At 32.4% G+C, this 18,208-nt stretch overlaps 2 protein-coding genes and 1 long non-coding RNA gene across 6 annotated transcripts; 1 reads left to right on the top strand and 2 right to left on the bottom strand.

Moving 5' to 3' along the window:
- Positions 1-3: 3 nt before the first annotated feature.
- Positions 4-5,336, bottom strand: Hexo2 (Hexosaminidase 2). Of its 3 annotated transcripts, none has more exons than XM_035083399.1 (8): positions 5,196-5,336; positions 2,852-2,917; positions 2,286-2,472; positions 1,950-2,184; positions 1,360-1,684; positions 946-1,273; positions 468-866; positions 4-406 (listed from the first exon to the last, which is right to left on the bottom strand). In XM_035083399.1, exons 1-8 carry the CDS (start codon positions 5,231-5,233, stop codon positions 161-163), a joined length of 1,824 nt encoding a protein of 607 aa, XP_034939290.1. In that variant the 5' UTR covers positions 5,234-5,336; the 3' UTR covers positions 4-160. The 3 variants fall into 3 exon arrangements, with proteins under 3 accessions (XP_034939290.1, XP_034939291.1, XP_034939292.1); XM_035083400.1 differs by lacking the exon at positions 5,196-5,336 and adding an exon at positions 3,830-4,427; XM_035083401.1 differs by lacking the exon at positions 5,196-5,336 and adding an exon at positions 3,447-3,522.
- Positions 5,312-6,628, bottom strand: LOC118066945 (retinal homeobox protein Rx3). Of its 2 annotated transcripts, none has more exons than XM_035083402.1 (4): positions 6,404-6,628; positions 6,056-6,190; positions 5,693-5,967; positions 5,312-5,617 (listed from the first exon to the last, which is right to left on the bottom strand). In XM_035083402.1, the coding sequence occupies exons 1-4, from the start codon at positions 6,485-6,487 to the stop codon at positions 5,326-5,328; spliced, it is 786 nt and encodes a 261-aa protein (XP_034939293.1). In that variant the 5' UTR covers positions 6,488-6,628; the 3' UTR covers positions 5,312-5,325. The 2 variants fall into 2 exon arrangements, with proteins under 2 accessions (XP_034939293.1, XP_034939294.1); XM_035083403.1 differs by having other exon boundaries at positions 6,410-6,628.
- Positions 6,629-9,861: 3,233 nt separating this feature from the next.
- LOC118066951 (uncharacterized) lies at positions 9,862-12,414 on the top strand. Its single transcript, XR_004690306.1, has 3 exons — positions 9,862-9,948; positions 10,253-10,388; positions 12,354-12,414. It is a non-coding gene; the product is annotated as an uncharacterized lncRNA (long non-coding RNA).
- Positions 12,415-18,208: the final 5,794 nt, after the last annotated feature.

Genomic DNA, 18,208 nt, shown 5'->3' with positions numbered 1-18,208 from the left:
CGGTAGAAAGTCTAAAATATTTTTTATTAACCAATTTAGAAAAAATTACAATATTTACAGAATTAATGCATTGATTATCACATTGAATATGTTGTTTAAACATAGTTAACACATTGTGGTATATTTAATTTGTTGGAACAGTTGTTCTATTAGTAATAAATTAAAAACATTTCGTCGCATGCTGTGCACACCAAGTCGGAGACATAGCATCAGCATGAATTTGTCGAAGTTGCAGTCTTTCTCTATGGCTTTGAAGACGTGGTTCAGCATCTCGGGTTTTTAAGGTATGTGAATCACTCCATAACCGTTCACCAACTGCTGCTGCTCTTGGCCATACTCGTGAATCCAATCCCCCTTCATTCACGTATTCTCCCCACATACAGACTTCACCTCCAAGAACACCTTCCTATAATTGGTAAGTATTAATTATTTATGAAAAAGCATGCTATAAAATTAATTAAACGTACTCTTCTGGGAATTCTATTATCATAAGCGTTTCTCCAAGAATGATATTTAGTAGTACCCCAAAATCCATGATCTAAATACCATGCATTTTTTGTAGAAATGATTAATTTATATCCACGATCTAAAAGTTCATCAGCTAATTCATTTGACGATTCCACCCAGGTTTGGATGATAAATCTATTTTTATCGAGATATTTTTCTATTTCATCTGGAGCTGTTAGTGCTGAACTCCAAAGTATAGCATAATCTTTTTTGCCTTCTTTTATTTCATCGAGGATTTCTATTTGTTTCGTATGAAATTCACCCCAAAGTTGTAAGAAATCACTCATTTCTCTTCCCATTCCACGTTCTTTCAAAGCTGATATTATTTCTGCTGTTGTATTCCAACAATTAATAAATACCTAAAAAAGTTAATCGATAAAATTTAAAGTTAATTAGACTGTTCATCTATTATATTATAATATAGAAATAATTATTTACTTCATCTCCTCCTAGATGAAGAATATTGTTCATTCCTACAAGTGATAACATATCTCTGTAAATATCTCTTAGGACATCTATTGTCTTTGGATTAACTGGATTAAGTTGGCCGCAAGGTGGTTGAATACAATAATCTCGCCAAGGCTCTTGATGCATGCAGACAGCGAGAGCTCCTAATCCAGCAGACTCACCCCACTCCCATCCAGCACTAGCATGAGATGGAGAGTCAAGTTCCAGTATTACTCTTACACCCCTATATTTGGCGTATGTAACAATGTGATCAACATCTTCAGGAGTATAAATCATATCAAGAGAATAAGCTCCATACCTAGAAAAATTCTTCAATCAATTTTTTAAAAATTAATTTCGATAATGATTCAATTATTTGAAAATTGATTGAATAAATTAATTTACTGGGCCATAAGAGGTCTACTCTTGATTTGAAGTGGAAAACTCTGAGTATCAGTAGCATGCCAATGAAGAACGTTCATTTTTGTAGCTGCAAGACCATCAATTGTTCTCAAGATAGCCGAAACTGGCAGGAAATTCCGAGCAGTATCGATTAAAAGCCCTCGATGTGGAAAAATAGGTTTATCCTGGATCTTCGCTTGGTCAATCACGACCATTCCTGTAGCATGACTGGATTCAATGACCGGTGCGAAAAGCTGAGAGAGAGTCTCTAGAGCATGACGAGCTCCGTATACTGTGGATGCCGTCACAATAACATCGATTTTTCCTTCTTTAAAATAAAAACGATTGATTTTATTATCCACAGTGGTCATGAGAATTTACTTAGTGGTTTAATATCAAGCATATTCCAACTATTAAACTATTAAATGAATTATTAGTGCACTGCTGGTTGCAATAACTGTAACAATGCTCTACTAATTTTTTTTTTTCAAAGCAATATTCAAATCTAAGAGCAATTATGAGCTACGATGATTCTAAATCTCTCCATTCATCGATGTTATATAATTTATTGGTGAGAATACAATCGATGATACCTTTTGTAAATATTTGAAGAGTATATTCTTCATTGGTATTCCAGTCAAGGTTTAGATCTTCAGAACTAATTTTAAGATGAACTATGACCGTAGAACTGGATCTTTCACATTTCTCCCCACACATCCATCGTAAATTTCCTACAAAAATATCTAAGATTTCAGATAAAAAAGGCTTAGTTGATGGGGGAATGTCTTTCAAGTCAAAACGAATCTCATTTGGATGAGTTGATACATACTGTAAACAAAAATAAAAACAAGAATTTGAAGATATAAGAAATTTTTTGAAGCTCCAAATATTAATGATAAAATAGTGAAGAAATGTTAGATATGGTTTACATTTTTTCCAATATTAACAGGTCCTGTGGGTACTGGCCAAAGACCTCCAAGTGAACCACAAACTAAGCGGCATGCTGCTAATGTTGTGTGATGACCTTTGAGCCTTAACTGTCCTGGGTCAATGATCGAGATTGGCTGGCTCGTGCGTTGGCACTGATTGTTGATACATTCAAATGTCCGGAAAAAACTAATTGATAAATTTTTAATCACTTATTCTATTGAAATTAACTTCAATTAATACATCAACGAGAATGAGATTATAAAATCCAGAAAAGGATTCAGCAAAACTCATAAGTAATAGCTCTTCTTTATATTTAATTACGTTAAAGATAAATGTTTTAAATAATAATTAAAATATTATTATAAGCTATGGATAAAACTGTGTTGTAACTTTGGAACTTAGATATTCAAGGCCAGTTATAGATACATAATCACTTGGTGTTTATTCCAGAATAGCTTGATAATCACAATGACTCTATTATTTTTTATATTAACAAAAAAAAAATTTGTTTGCAGTAATCATTTATTAATTCAAAATTTTCGAATTAATTTTCTTTATTACTTACGTGGTTTGTTGAGTGATTGAAGTACTTAAAAAGAATATCCAGATCACGAATAGCATCATTTTAATTCTATAGAATGAATAAAAGAAAGACGAGTTTTATTAAAGTATTATGACAATTAATCAAGAGATAAAACAATAGCTTAGAAAACAATATTTGATCGAGAATGAAACGTTCTCTGAAGCAGAAAATAAATGATGATTGTTTAAATTGATGCAAAAGAGTGCATCACTACGATGTGAGAACCGCTGAAAAATTTTTACACATGTGTGTCTAACTGACTATATTTAAATGAGTTGTTTGTAATCAGCAATTTCCTTCACGCACAGACAATATTAAGTTTGCTTGTACTTCTACAAAAAGTAAACTCTATGTGCTTGCAACAAAAATGTTCTATCTTCCATACATTGTTGCCAGTTTATATTTTCTTTTAAAAACTAACTAAACTAATCAATTTTTATTTTATTGCTAAGTTGTAAAAGTTGACAATGGACAATTATTTCCTAGAAAATATAATATTTTTTAAAACTAGTCACAACTTGAGGAATGCTATACTTGAAACTGCATTATAACTATTATTAATTGCATAAGGATTCACCTTTGGTATATAATTCATTTAATATTTTTATCGAATAAAATATCACTTTTATTCACTCAGCGTTGAACTGCAGAGAATATTTTTATATAAAATACTCAGAAAAAAATTATTTGGATTAAAAAAAAATTTTTTTTATGGAAGTCAATATGATAAAATAGTAATCAAATACTATCAGAAAATATATTTATTGAAATCACTGATTATTTTTTTGTTAAAATGTGTTAGATATTTACTCTTTGAACCTCTCGAATTCTGATTGATTGATTTAATTATCTTAGCTCTCTGTTATCATTAACAAGTAAGATAAAATTGGATAACTCAATCGAAAAGAACAAAAATTGGTTGTAAAGACATCTTTATCATATTTATTAAACAATTCTCACCTTATTTATTAAGCTATCAATATTTATAAATTTATTATTTACTAAGAAAGGAATATTATATATTTTTACATTCACAAAATGTTAATCGTCAGCATTTTAAGTAAAATGTTTATGTATAATGTAACACGCGAGTAACAGCGAGGTTGACGGTCCCGCGAGAACTGAACTTGAAAGGTATCACGAGAAAACTCATAACCCCGTCACTATTCTATCTCTTTCAGATATTTTATTTTTAACTCATTCCTTCACTCTTGTAAAACGCTTCTTCTCTTGGAGGGAATGTGTATCCACAGACAGAGTGACTTGTGTTCTTTCATTTCTGCATTTTTCTTTTTGCTTCTTTCTTACGTCAACTTCATAAACCCACTTGGTTGATTAACTAATCATATCATTATCCTGTTATTTTAATTTTCTGCACGAGTGAAGAAAAAACTCTGTCATTAACTTAAATTTAAATAAATATACAATTGCATTGTGACGAATTATTCATGTTGTGGTAACAAATTGTAGAAACCAAGTTTTATTTTATTTTCCATGAAATAAGGAAATAATTATCTCAGTAGTTCTCTAGAACTTCCTGGCATACGATCAAATAGAGTTGATGATGATATATAAATCATTAAACTTACTTTCGCATTGCAAATTTAATAATCAATTAAAAGTGATCATTAAAGTACAATTGAAATCACAAAAATGTGGTTTTTATTTCTCTTACATAATTTTTGTTATCAACTATGACTGAACTCCTCACTTATCATCCTACTATGATACTTTGCCTAGACGTAACTACGTAAAATATTACACAGTAATTACAGTTCTGGCGTTGTTGTTACTGTTGTTAGTATACGTATGAGATATGCGAATTGTAAATATTTACAAGACCCTTAAAATACTGAATTTTATTAATAAAAAATTATCTTAATATCATCTCCTTAAATAATAAATTTAATTAATAGAAAATTCCATACTAATAAAATGAGAACCAATTATATAATCAAGTATAAAAATATTTTTGAAAAAAAAGCAAATGAATTTATGAATAATTGAAATTTAATTTACTTCCCGAATTAATGAATTGCTGTTGTTTGCTATTTTTGACTATTATCAAACTTTTTTCCAACTATTGTGATCATTTATTTTTAGATTCTTTGAATATGAATGAGCACTTATATGAAGATGCTTGATAAAGTAGATTTTTTTAATTAACCTAAATAATAAAAAGCTATTCTTGATATCAACAATACTTGAATCACAATAATTAGCTTATTGTTCATTATTTATACTGAACAATTGAGCACTATTTGATTCAATTAATTGTATGAAATATTCTTCAAGTAATAAGGAACAATTTAAAACTGATATTTACGAAATATTTCGTGTAATCTTTTCCACATAGATGCTCATCACGAATTAGTTGATTGACAAAGTTAGTAATTAAAAATCACAGAAACACATTGACTAAAATATTTACGAAACTATTTCATTAAATCCTTGGATTAATTATTATTTCTGTTTCCATTTAGAGTAACGTCCAGTGGCTCGTCGACAGATCTCGCGGCAGGACTGAGATCGTGTCTTGGTTCACTGGGAAGGTGATGATAAAGTGGTGGAATTTGTGGGTGTCGTGATGGAAGCGGTGTTTTGATAGTCAGATCCATTTCTGCTTCTTGAGGTCGGTCTCTTGGTGCCAAATCCACTTCTATGTTGTTAGGAGACATAGAATTTCTTGAAGGTGATCCACAACCGCACTTTATTTGCTCTGGAGATTTTTCACAGCTTATTTGATAGCTATAACCAATGAAACCAACTTTCAATTAATTGCAAATTAATTTTTAAAAAGACCAATATTTTTTAAAAAATTACCCATGAGGTGGAAGGATCCTATAATCTCTACAAACTGGATGTTGAGGATTTTCTGCCAACTTTTCTGGCGTTCCTGGTGGTACTTGTGGTGGTGAAAGACCAGGTGCCGATGGAGGAGTTGTAGAATCGGACCTTTCTACTGCTGAAGTAGGAGGAGGCCGTAAGAGAAGTGGTGCTGCACTTCCTAAACCTAAACAACGCATTCTCCAAGCATCTTGAAGAAGTTGAAGACGAGCCTGTTTTCTCCATTTTGCTCTACGATTTTGAAACCACACCTGAATTGAAATAGATAACAGAAATCAAAGTTTACTTATAAAGTGAGAAATTTGACAGATAATAATTTGAAATTTATCCTTCAAATACCTGAACTCGTGCTTCTGATAGTGAGATACGAAGAGCAACTTCTTCACGTAAAAAAACATCTGGGTAATGAGTCTTTTGAAAAAGAGACTCAAGTTCTTGGAGTTGTTGAGGAGTAAAAGTTGTCCGATTGCGTCTCTACGTCAAATAAAGATGAGAAAATTAAATAAATCTTTGTTGTAAAGTAACTCATAATAAGGTGGAAGATAATTTTTATCACAGCCTTGGAGCGGTGGAATTTAATTTAATTCACATTGAAAAATATTCAATTCACTTCACCATATCAATCAATTCGTCATCACTTCATGTAAGTGATATTAAGATGAAACATAAGATGAAAAAGAAACGTACACTGACCTGACGCCGTCGGCCGAACATGTATTCAGTAAGAAGATCAGCTTGTGGTCCAAGAGGAGATAAATAAGGTCCAGCCATAATAATTAACTTCCTTAGTCCACTAATTAATCACCAAAGATAATAATATCAAACTTTAAGAAGACTTTCAGGAAGACTAACGTCATCAATAAAATTAACTTGATGTGTAAAAACTTGAGGAGTTCGATAAAAATGCAGGAGATTTAGAGCGGGCCAAGTGATGATGAGAGACTGAAAAATCAGCGCTCTCCAGAGTTAGCAGCATCCCTCGCGACGATCAAGGGTTGCTTGGGGGTTGCGCAGAATATCATTGGTTGAGGTTGCAACAGAGGCGGTTCTCTCTGTGGCCCACACCCTCTTAGTCACTGGAGCAAAGGGGATGAAAATCGTAGAAGCACATGTAACTGTTATCTATATGCATATCCTACATGAAAATATACACAGCTTCATAGTGAGAAAGACAGAGAAAAAGTTAAGGATAGCCACCACCTATCTTTAAATCGCAATCATTGTCTTCCTTTTTCTGCCTCACGTTTTTCTGAGGCTTTTGCTGAGTTAGTTCCGTTCGATTGTGGTTTCGATTCCAGCCCTATCGAGTGCTTTGAATGGAAAATAAAAAGTTAGTTAATTCAATTACATTAATATGTAGAAAGTACAAAAACAAACTTCTTTGAAAATTGGAAAATGATGGTAATTTTTAATAACAAAAATTATTGTCGTCGAAGTAAAAACAGACTGACGTTTAATTTAGTTGAATTGTAAGAACGAGCTGATGACAATGGAATAAATATCATCACCCGTTATATCCTGGCGAAATTTTTCCCTCACCCCTTCAACGAAAAAAGGAGAAAACGAGCAAGTCTGAGGGAAAAAAGGGAGACCGTGGGGTGAAGAGAGGCGGGGAAGAAGCGCACAACGCAATCTTTTTAATTATGAGAACGTGGCTTTGTATTTCATGTTTGTTTTGTTGTCAGCGCGCTACTCTATTCGGCTTTTTTTATATTATAACGTGGTGCGGGAGGCTGATGGGTCAGGGGCGGAGGGAATCTACCGAGAGAGCGAGTGAGAGGGATAGAGAAGAAACAGGGGTAGAAGGGAGTTGAAGTCAGGGTGAGATTGCTTTAGTAATGAATTACATGGCTTGGGGCTGTGTGCCTCTGTCTGATGCTTCCCGCTACCACACCGCTTCCTGGACTCTGACTTTTCTATAACTCTGTAAATACATACATATTTTACTTGTTGGTATACTCTACTGCTAGTATTCATTTACCTGAGCTTTGCATCGTCCACGAGCTCTAATATGCCATTTATTATGTAGCTATTACGAGAATATATATTATTCCAGAAATATGTTTTGCTTATGAAAATATAGGTTCTCTATTGCTTCTTCTTCAATGATTGCAAAAGCTAATTTTTCTTTTTATGAATTTAATATTTCCTACTAAATTATTTTTTAAAACATTCTCATCAGTATTATCCCTGAAGAAAAATGAATTGTAAAATTAATTTGAACCATTTTTTATTATATATCATAATTCATATTAGTTCTGGTTTTATTAATATATATTCTTAAAATATTATAAATATTCAACTTCCAGATTGTTATCACGACATTAATATATTTTTACTGAATGCATAGCTAATTTTCTTCTTTATAAATCAAACTTTTGATCAAATTTCAATTTTACGACTCATCAGTTTAATTACATTGGAAAAAAAACTTCCAATAACTTAAATGATAAAGAGAAATTTTAATTAATTACAACTCAACATTCACCAAATGAATTTTCATTTTGGTAATTAATTATTAAGTTTTACTGTAATAGTTTTTAATTTTCATTGAAATATTTAAAGGTCACTTGGAATATCTACACAGTCTCATAGTTGACTTCCTGGACTATGGGACAATTGTAATAGTTTTTGGAGTAGACCAGATACGAGATGACTATAATAGGAATAGAATAAGACATGACCAAGATTATGAGAAATCAAAGGCAACAATAATAGAATCAGAATAGCCATTGATTGGAGACACAATGTCGCCGCCCCGAAACGCCCTAGCCGTCTCTTGGGAACTTTATTAATACCGTTGTCAAACCACGCCACCCCATCGTAATGCGCCACCGCGAAATATCGTTCTTTCACCCTTCAGTAGCTAATATACAACTCTGAATCGCTTAATTCGCTTTCGCCACGCCCATTTCTTCTGCTACTGTTGAAAAAATAAGCATGAAAATGAATTGATTATTTATTTACTTCATTTATTTTATCATTAACAACCAATACCTTATCAAGATAATTCTCTATCAGTGCAGAATGTCCATGACCTAAATACCAAATAGAGCAGTTTGTATAATTCTGATGATTTTTCAACAGTTTATAAATTTAATGAAATAAAAATATAAACTGTTGATTTTTCTTGCAACAAGATTAATGTTTTTAATCTCGATTTTGATTGCACAAACAGATTGTTGTGATGAAATGAACGAAACAAAAGGTACAAAATGAATTTCTAGATTGTCCTTTCTACAGTTGAATCAATCATAGAAGGCAGAAAACAATTAGCGAGTCGCGTGCAACAACCTTTTGTTCTTTTTTTGAAAATAAATCATGCACTATGTAGTGAAAAAGACAAGGAAAACAACAGATTTTATTCCACACATGTCTCTTGGTGTGCTATATATGAAGGTTCGTCCACAGGCATAATCTCGTGGCAATTGTGATTGTGCTAAACCTAAACAATAGCCTACCCCATTGACTAACCTATCCAGTTCAGTCGTCCCGATTCAGAGGATGGGTTTGCACCCAGTTTTTCCTTCTTCGTCTCTTCTAGGCCCACTGTAACGCAAGCTCTCTTCCGCTCCAATTCATTCATCCTTCCAGACTAATTGACTTTTTCAATTCTAGTCTACACGTATGCATTTGCATTGCACTAAAACAAGAGTTTCTTTCATGATTTTATTTTTCCTTTACTTTCATCGTGTCTTTTATACTAATTCATTTAATTTACAGGACAATCATTGCCAGTTGAAAGGATAAAAAAAGGACTTGGACTTAATATGGTAATTTTTCATCCCTCTTCTTCAAACTGTCACATGATAATGTGAAAAACAAAGAGAAGAAACCTGTTGGCTTGTGAGCAAGAGGAAAAGAGTGAAAGTCGAGAGATATCTGTAGTGCAAGAGAAATGCACTGGAGACGTACCAGTTGGGGGTGAGAAAACATTAATCTAGGCATGTTTTGCAATCTCCAACCGTAGTCTATCTGTTTTTGCATTATGTATAGTCGTATAAGTGTATGTAAATTTAACAAGAGTACATGAGTTTGTCTGTTTTGTATTATTTTAGTGTGCGTGTGGCATATAATGAAAACGCTGTTATTACTTGGTTATAGAGCATTCACAATGGGCCCGAATACGTCTAGAGAAACGTCTCCCGCTATTCGTTTTATGCGAGTGTATAGAGAAATGATGTTACAGAGTGCGAACATTGAAATATTCAGTCGAGATTAATATTTCAACGGTAAGGATTTAATTTATCTTTTATATATAGTCGAGGGAAAACTCAGAATTTATTGAACAATTTTTTTTTTTAAACAACTTACTTTTTTCATTTAAAGTATACGTCTTTTACAGTGATTTCTATTGTTGTGAAGTTCTTTTTTGCGATGGAACATCTTTTTATTAAATTTTTTTAAACTAACCCAAATCAATGCAATGTGAGAATTTTTTGTCATTATTAAAGCTAGATGATGGATTTATATTATTATTATTTAATAAAAATAATAATTATTATTGTGATTAAATATTATTGAAATATTTTTCAGATTATTGTTGACTTACGCAATTTCATGGACAGACATGAGGTAAAAGTGGAAAATACAAATGCGAGAGATAAACAACTTGGGGTGTTTTCAAGGAGATTGGCTGGTGGTTACACCGCTAAAAAGAGAGATAAAGAAGGTACATAATCAATGAAAATGGTCCGGACGAACAATTGTCGTGTGACAAAAGGCTCGGGCATTTTTTTCGGCTCCTCAGTTTCATTTACCATATAATAATGCAAATGAAAGAGAATTCGAGGGTATAGTCTGGGCTCCACAGCATTCGAATCTTCACCAACCTTCGAGTATAAGATAAAGAAGAACAAGAGACAAGTTGTAAGAGTATATTTTTCCTCGTCGAATGCTAAAAAGAATGGATAAAAACGTCTCCGTTTATTTGCTTGCACAAAAAGTGCAGTTATGAAAGTATCTCACACACAATTCGTCTAGTCAAGACATTCAATGCCATTTGAAGATATTTGTTTGTATAGTTTCAAGACATTTTCTAGACAAGAGCATTTTTCAAGCGCCCAATTATTATTCAATGGTTATAAATTGATACAAAAGTTAGAAAAAATATTTTTTAACTAAAAAAACTTATTTCTTAAGTTTGAAGCCATTTTTATCCTCAAGATTTTTGAGTTTTCTTCCGAGTGAACCTATTCTTTGCACAATGTCGGTTCGACGGTGTGTCAACAATTTCCAAACTGTGCACCAGCATGTACAAAAGACAAGGAAAAAAATATTTCTAGCGACTCTTCATCGTGTCACCTGCTTATCGAGGCGGTATGTCGCGTCGGTGAAGGCATCCTGCTATTGTGGAAGTGACTTCTAGAAGTGACAAGCGGAATAGTACGCACGGTCACCTTCTAGGCATATTTTTTAACCTTCCTACAGTACTCCCTAAAGCATTCAAGTTTTCACTTTTTCTAGTATGTTGTTTTCAAGCAAGTACGCGGGTCAGGACCAAAAAGACCTGGTCTCATTATCATTATTACATGCAGACGTGTTATTATCCAAGACCTGAGAGAATGAATAGAAAAATGGAATGCTTGAGGATGCGTGAAGTGACGAATATTCAAGGAAAAAGGAAAATAAAATGTAAACCACACTATAAAAGATTCATTATCTAGTAGGTTTTTATATTGTCTTTATTCTTAACTTTTCAAGCCTTGAAAGATTTTGTTCGCTGTTGAAGTTTATTATACGTAATTATTGTGATTATTAAGTTAATGCAACGACCTAAATTCTTGCTAATAGAAAATTAAAATACTACAATTATTTACCAACAACAATATGAATTATTATTTGAAGTTCTTCTAAAAAAAATTAAAGTTTATTCATCAGTGCTAAAACTGATCAGAATAACTAAAGTTAAAAGACAGGAACAATGGTAATGGATGGTATAAATGACACACCTAGGGAGTTATGAATGTAAAATAATATATGTTACCTATGTAGAGAAAATGTATTAACTTGGTGAATAGGGAAGGGTAAGTTATACTCAGAGTTCTTCTTCTTCGTGCATCACCGCATGTTTCTACATTGCAGGATGTAGATTCTAGAAGAGGGGAATAACGTAGAGAAGTGGAGTAAGAGGAAAATAGTAAAGGATGGCGGGACGTACATGTACTTTGAGCAGTGGCAGTGGTAACGCGACTAAATGAATCCAGTAACGGGGTTGGTTTTGCTAGTAATGGAAGGGGTAATTAAAACCACCCTCGTGTACGGAAGTGAAACGAGATAGATAAGCTCAGGGCATCTCGGTGATGCTTTCCGAGTTTTAACTGTTTACTCTGTTTCTTTTATTCTATTTACTTGATTAATTAACTCTTAAATATAGATCACAATTAACAAGAGATCCATTAGAAATTTTCTATAATTTTATCTTTTTAATATAATTAAAATGCTCATTTACTTTAATAAAACTGTGAACATTTTTTAAATTTAAATTATTTATATGGTAGAAATATTGATGTTGAAGGAAATTCTTTAGGATGATTGTCAATAATTATTACTCTAATTAGTATAATTAATAATTAATTTTTAATGTATCAGAATTTATTATATTCTTTTCATAAGGGATTGGTTTTTGTTTTTTCAGGAAATGAAGGAATTATATTTCTCCCATGAGGATCTCAATAAAATAATACCCTTTGATTCACCATGAACATAGAGTATTACTTGTAGATGCAATAACTCTCTATCTCATAAATGGAACTAATTAGAGTGATCACACAACAACGTCCGGATGCATATATAATTTAACATTCATCTAAAAGCGTATGTAGATCTGTGTGGGTAAGTACATTGTTATGTTTTTGAAAAAAGAAATAAATAAAAAGAAAGTAGAGGAAGGAAAAAACTAAATTCCCCGGGATGTACCTTTGTGCATCTCCGACGATTGTTTATTCTTCCCCAGAACGGAGAATGATATCGTTTCCTCGTTAATTAGGATGCTAATTACAAGCAATTAATCACTACTATTTATGTATTCACTCTATTCAAATTTATATTTTCAATCCAACCGTGTAAATGAATAATTTATGTCGATTTTAATCAAAGATTATTTTTTTTATTAATTCTTGTATTGTTAAAACCATCGATAAGAATTCATGTTATCTTGGTGTATGATTTTCAAGATGCAAATAACTTTCATGCAATAATTAAGGCTTGAAAATGAACTCAAACTTTGGAAATTCATTCAGAATTTTTTTTCTTATTTTCATTGTTGATCGTTGATTATTAATGATGAGAGAACGGATTTTTTTTTAATTCAAATAGTTGCAAACGAAAGATCCTTTTATCAAGCTTTAAATAAATTACCAAATTTCGCCATGAATAACTTTGTATTCCACGACGATTTCCGAAAGGTCAAGCGAATTTATAAGGGATTGAGACTTAAATGGATACGAGAGAGGTTGAAGATGAGTTAGGTTGCTGTGAAAAGCGAAAGAGGAGAAGCCAATAGTGGTTTCCTCCATTACTTCGCCAATGCTATAGAAAACAAGCAAAGGTTTTGGTCGTTGCGGCATCTTCGGAAGAGGTAACTTTGCATCCCTCCTTCTTACCTTTATGATTTTCCTTCGGACTTGAAGATTGGATGTGTTTAATTACCGTCAGAATATCGTTAATTACTTGGCCATTTGCTTGGTTGCAGATATTCAAGTCTATATACTCTTATATCTACGTTGAATATTCACTCTAGACTTCATCCTTAAGCCAAGAATAAGAAAGAGAGAAGTGAGGAGAAAGAGATTCAACTTCATCACCCTCTTTAGAAAATACGAAGCGAGCAACCATGCGCTTTCTACTCTGTATTTTATGCTCCTCCTTCGTCTTATCATATCTTCTTACTTACTTCTTGATACTTCTATGCCAATATCCTGTACTTCCTTATGCATTCTTTCCTATTCTCAATTCAAAAACGTTTTCCTGAGATTATCTTTTCCGTTTATGCTTTTATATATCAGCTAAGATATTTCAATTTTTTCTTTCAATACATCAGGATTTAATATAACTCTGATTATATTTCATATTTATCGTCTTCAGATATCTTTAATATGATCAATTTCTTTTTAATATAGATGGATGAAGAATCGGCCCGCAGCACTTGTTTCATTCAGCAATACAGATCATGATAAATCGCAAATTGGATAGATTATCATCAATGAACAATCGCATATTTATTTTCGAGGGTTAGCAGCTACCAAAAACAAGCCACAATCAAGTCAATAAACCGCATGAGGTGATGACGCGTGGCTTTATGATGTCCTTATGTTTTTAAGCACGAACTTTCGAGGACCCCTGCAGAAAAGGTTTTTATACAAAGACACCAACTGAGTACAAGATTAATTTCAACTTTATTTTGACAACTGGTATTTTTTTATTTTGAGCTTGAAAGCAATTTTGTTGAAAGAGAATAGTTTATTTATCTGATAATGATTGAATTAATAATTGGATATTCAGCAAACTAATTATAAAATGAGTTTTCAACTAAATGGATATATGATTTCAGGATTTAATTGAAGATAATAATTGTGGGATTATATACTGATATGTTATATGAGATTAATTTGTTGATGATGGATAGAATTGAAAGAGAAGACTTAGGGTGGCTATTTGACTTTAGCGTCAATGGAATCACGTGCTGTGTTTGGTTGACCCCAAACATCCACATCATGTATGAGATTAGTTTTCATTAAAGGTGAATTGTACAAGGGAGATGATGTTTGGGAATTGGTGCATTGGTACTAGTCCAATTGTTCCCCTGGGCCTACAACTCCATTACATGGTATTACTCTCGAATGAACAGACGTACGCCTTCTCAACTTCAAACGTACAATCAAAACTTTGTATATGATAAATTTTTTTTCTCTCAAAGATTTCCATCGAAATTCACTTGAATAAGAGTTTGAATAACTCATCCCCTCATTCTCATTTTCCTTCCAATATTTTGTTGTGATGAATTATTTTAAGATATGGGGGAGTTCAAGTTAGTTGTATGGTTCCCTGAAGTGTGATGGTCTGTTATTTCCGTCTCAATTAATGTTTTAATCAAGCCTCTCTCGCTCATGGACAGAAAAAGGTTTGTTCCGTTTACGTGCCCTGAAGCGTTCGCTTTTCTCGCTCGAGCCAATACAATACCCAGTATCCAACCAACCTTACGTTGATTATAAAAATTCTCTTCCATCCAACACAATATATTCTAAGTTTATAATTTTTATTTCTTTCACAAACTTTGTCAATTTTTTCCAAAGAAACTGAAGAGAAAAAAAATCATAAAACCCAATACACTTGTAATCAGGATTATTTAAAGCAAATGAAAATAATCAAAATGAAAGAGTAATTACAAAGTATATATTCGTTATGAAGATGAACGGTGATGCGAGGAAGAATTGAAGGCACTGGACGTCTGCGAATAATTCAAACGAAGAAGGGACGAAGGGAAAGAGGGTACAGACACTAAGAGGAAATTCTAGCGAATCATACCCGACCGCTAGTAAACAATGCCCATTGTCCAGCATATCATTTTCGGCACTCATTCGCCATTTCCTACATCATCCTTCTCTTTTCTTTCTCCCCCGAAGAGGAAGCTTACGAGTCCGCTCGTCCGTTCCACACTCTTCCCAACCAATGAATGCTGTTTATCTCTCTCTGAGTTTTCATTTGTTTCACTTCATCCCTTTTCGTATCTTCTTATTTTCCTTTTTCTTCCTTTTTTTATCTGTGTTCTATCTTGCAATTTTTGCGTCACTTGCCACACTGGAGTATCTTGGCCAGCGCGTTTAACAATGCTCCATTGTTATAGCTTTTATACCTCATTTACTGTTGATCATTTGTATATTGGAGTCATTATCATTTTATCATTGTAATTGCTAATTTCCCTATTGTTCTTTGCATATTTTTTTTGACATTTATCTTACTCCTCTGAAGTGTGAAACATTAAATACCAATTTTTATAATTAATGATTTCATTAATTTAATGTATTTGTAATTTTAATTATTATCAATCATCAAAATGATTAATTGCAAAAATCTATGAAAAATAGGTCTTTTTATCCATCATTGACCTAATTAATTTCTTCGATTTTACATAAATTCAATGAGTTTATAAAATATTTCTATCTACTTCATCTATTAAATTTATTTAAAAATTTATTTATCAATTAGCTATCCAAGCACTTTAATAATTATTTTATCATTTTATTTACTAAAATGAAAGTACATTCGAAAATTCATTTCTCAGAACGATTTCAAATAATTTTAATAAGTTACTAAAGTGTCTGTCGATACTTAAACTTGACGAATTTATTAATGAATAATGAAACCAATCAATAAAGCTACCAATGATAAAAAATGTTGGAAAATAAATGGTTGATGTTATCGTTTGAAAAACAATAAATAAAAAATGAGTTGTATAGTTGATATAAACTGCACTTAGTGTAATATATTTTTTAGCATTCATATTTCGTACTTAAATGATGTATTTGAGGCTTTAAAAGCACAGAGAAAAATTAAAGAAAGCTTTTAATTGATTGTCATCGAGCTTACATGAGTAAGAGGAATATAGAATGAATGCAAAGAATATTCACGATTCGTCCATTAGCATTGCGGCAAATTTGCGACAAAGCGGAATCCATATTACTCGACATCATCATCCCTCTCTTGGTCTCACTCTCGCGCACACTACAAGTCGCGCCGACGCTGAAAGAGACGAGAGGCGGTCCCGAGAGGGTGGTGGAACAACAGAGTATATTATACAATGCTATCCGCTGTTCCACAATCACATATAGGCCCAGCAATAGCCAACTGGAGAAAAGAGAAAGGAAAAGAATCGCATGCAGCCTCTCAGCTCATTGTTTCCACGAATATCTGACTCTGCGGGGGTATGTATCAACTCAAAAATAGCATGATAGACATAAAAAGGAAGCTTTCTTTCATTGTCCAAATGTCGATATTAAATGTTCAATATTACAATCAAATATTTATTTCAATATTGCTTTTAGGTATTTCGTCCTTTAATCCAGTCGTCTTTCAAGATATGCTATCGAATCTTCAAGACAAAGAGTCCAATGACAGAAGAATATAAATGAAGAATAAAAAAGGCATGTCGCTTCTACCAGGGTGGTGTCATTTGGTTCCCCAGATGGTAAAGACCATTGTATTTGGACGATACTACTGGGTGATCTGCATACGGACATCACAGATTTTTGGAGATCAGAAGATAAAGGAACCCCTATCAATCTATTGTCATCAAGTCCACCATGAATCTTTATTTTGGCAATCTCTGTTCTAATACATTACAAGTCTTCAATATCAATAAGTGGTTTTCTGGCAATATTTTAAATTTTATCAATTGTTTTTGGGATCCCTTCTGATGATAATGGATAAACATTTTTAAAAGACTTAAAAAACATGAATATTGCGTCAGGTATATCGTCATGAATCTTCACAGTGAGAATATTGCCTTGGGCTTATGTCTCTATATTCACACATGGTTCTCTCTGAATATCACTAGACGTCAAATTCATAATTAACCACCATTATATCCTACTATCACATGTTTCTACATCAGTATAATAAATGTACACGTGACATTTGCTAGCTGATTATTACAGCCAGAGGAATATTAAATCCTTTTGTGATAAAGGAATATAGAAAAGATAAAAATCATAAAAGACTTGGGGAGCTTCAATATGAATGATTTTTTATAATTGTCTTTTATAGTTATTATTAGAAATTAGTGCTCGTGGGTACTTTTTTCATTAAGCTGATACAAGTGGTGAATTCCAAATTCCTTGCTGATGATTTTGTTTTGATATAATCAAATATTGGGAAATGGATTTTTTTTATTCTGAATAACAAAAAATAGAGACATGATTGTTGATCGACTGTTCTCTTTCATTCTCTAACTTTTCTGTCAATGCTTTGGGTATAACACCGACTTTGAAACAGTCCAGAAAACTGTTCACAAAGGCATGGAATAATAAGCTAATCGTAGTTGTGGTTTATACAAGTAAAAACGACTATATAATGAAGGGGATGCGCGCACTGCACCCCCTTATAGGAAGAAAGCACGCGCAAAAAAGTCAGCCTCGCACAACTTTCCCTCTCTTATTCTCTATCCTCCATTAACTTTTCAGTCTCTGAGGAAGTTATTACTTTGTTCTTTGTCATAAAAACATTTTTTTAGTATAATTACTAGAATTAATGCTTTAGTAGATAAAAAGCATCAACGGTAGACACAAAAAAATTTTTTGTTCGAGTAAAAAAATTATGTAAGCTAACTATGTAATGAGCTTTGAAGTTTGGATTATTTTCAAAAAATCTTTGAAGAATTTATTTACATACTCATTAGTTATTTTTTAATACAAGTTGGAAAAATATTTAATCATAAAAGAAGAGTAATATTTTATAAGAAATTTTTTTATTACAATCAATCCTCAATAAAATTAA

Source organism: Chelonus insularis, unplaced genomic scaffold, assembly GCF_013357705.1.
Source record: "Chelonus insularis isolate UGA/USDA-ARS -01 unplaced genomic scaffold, ASM1335770v1 contig_358_pilon, whole genome shotgun sequence".
NCBI classification, from domain to species: domain Eukaryota; kingdom Metazoa; phylum Arthropoda; class Insecta; order Hymenoptera; family Braconidae; genus Chelonus; species Chelonus insularis.
This window is presented reverse-complemented; position numbering and strand designations above follow the sequence as displayed.

Coding starts and splice junctions, on each gene's coding strand:
- Hexo2 (XM_035083399.1), bottom strand. CDS start 5,233: ATGAGCATCTATGTGGAAAAGATTACACGAAATATTTC. Junction 2,918..5,195: donor AAGATTACACGAAATATTTC/GTAAATATCAGT, acceptor TTCATTCTATAG/AATTAAAATGATGCTATTCG. Junction 2,473..2,851: donor TCAATCACTCAACAAACCAC/GTAAGTAATAAA, acceptor TTTATCAATTAG/TTTTTTCCGGACATTTGAAT.
- LOC118066945 (XM_035083402.1), bottom strand. CDS start 6,487: ATGGCTGGACCTTATTTATCTCCTCTTGGACCACAAGCTGATCTTCTT. Junction 5,968..6,055: donor TATCAGAAGCACGAGTTCAG/GTATTTGAAGGA, acceptor ATTTCAATTCAG/GTGTGGTTTCAAAATCGTAG. Junction 5,618..5,692: donor AGGATCCTTCCACCTCATGG/GTAATTTTTTAA, acceptor CATTGGTTATAG/CTATCAAATAAGCTGTGAAA.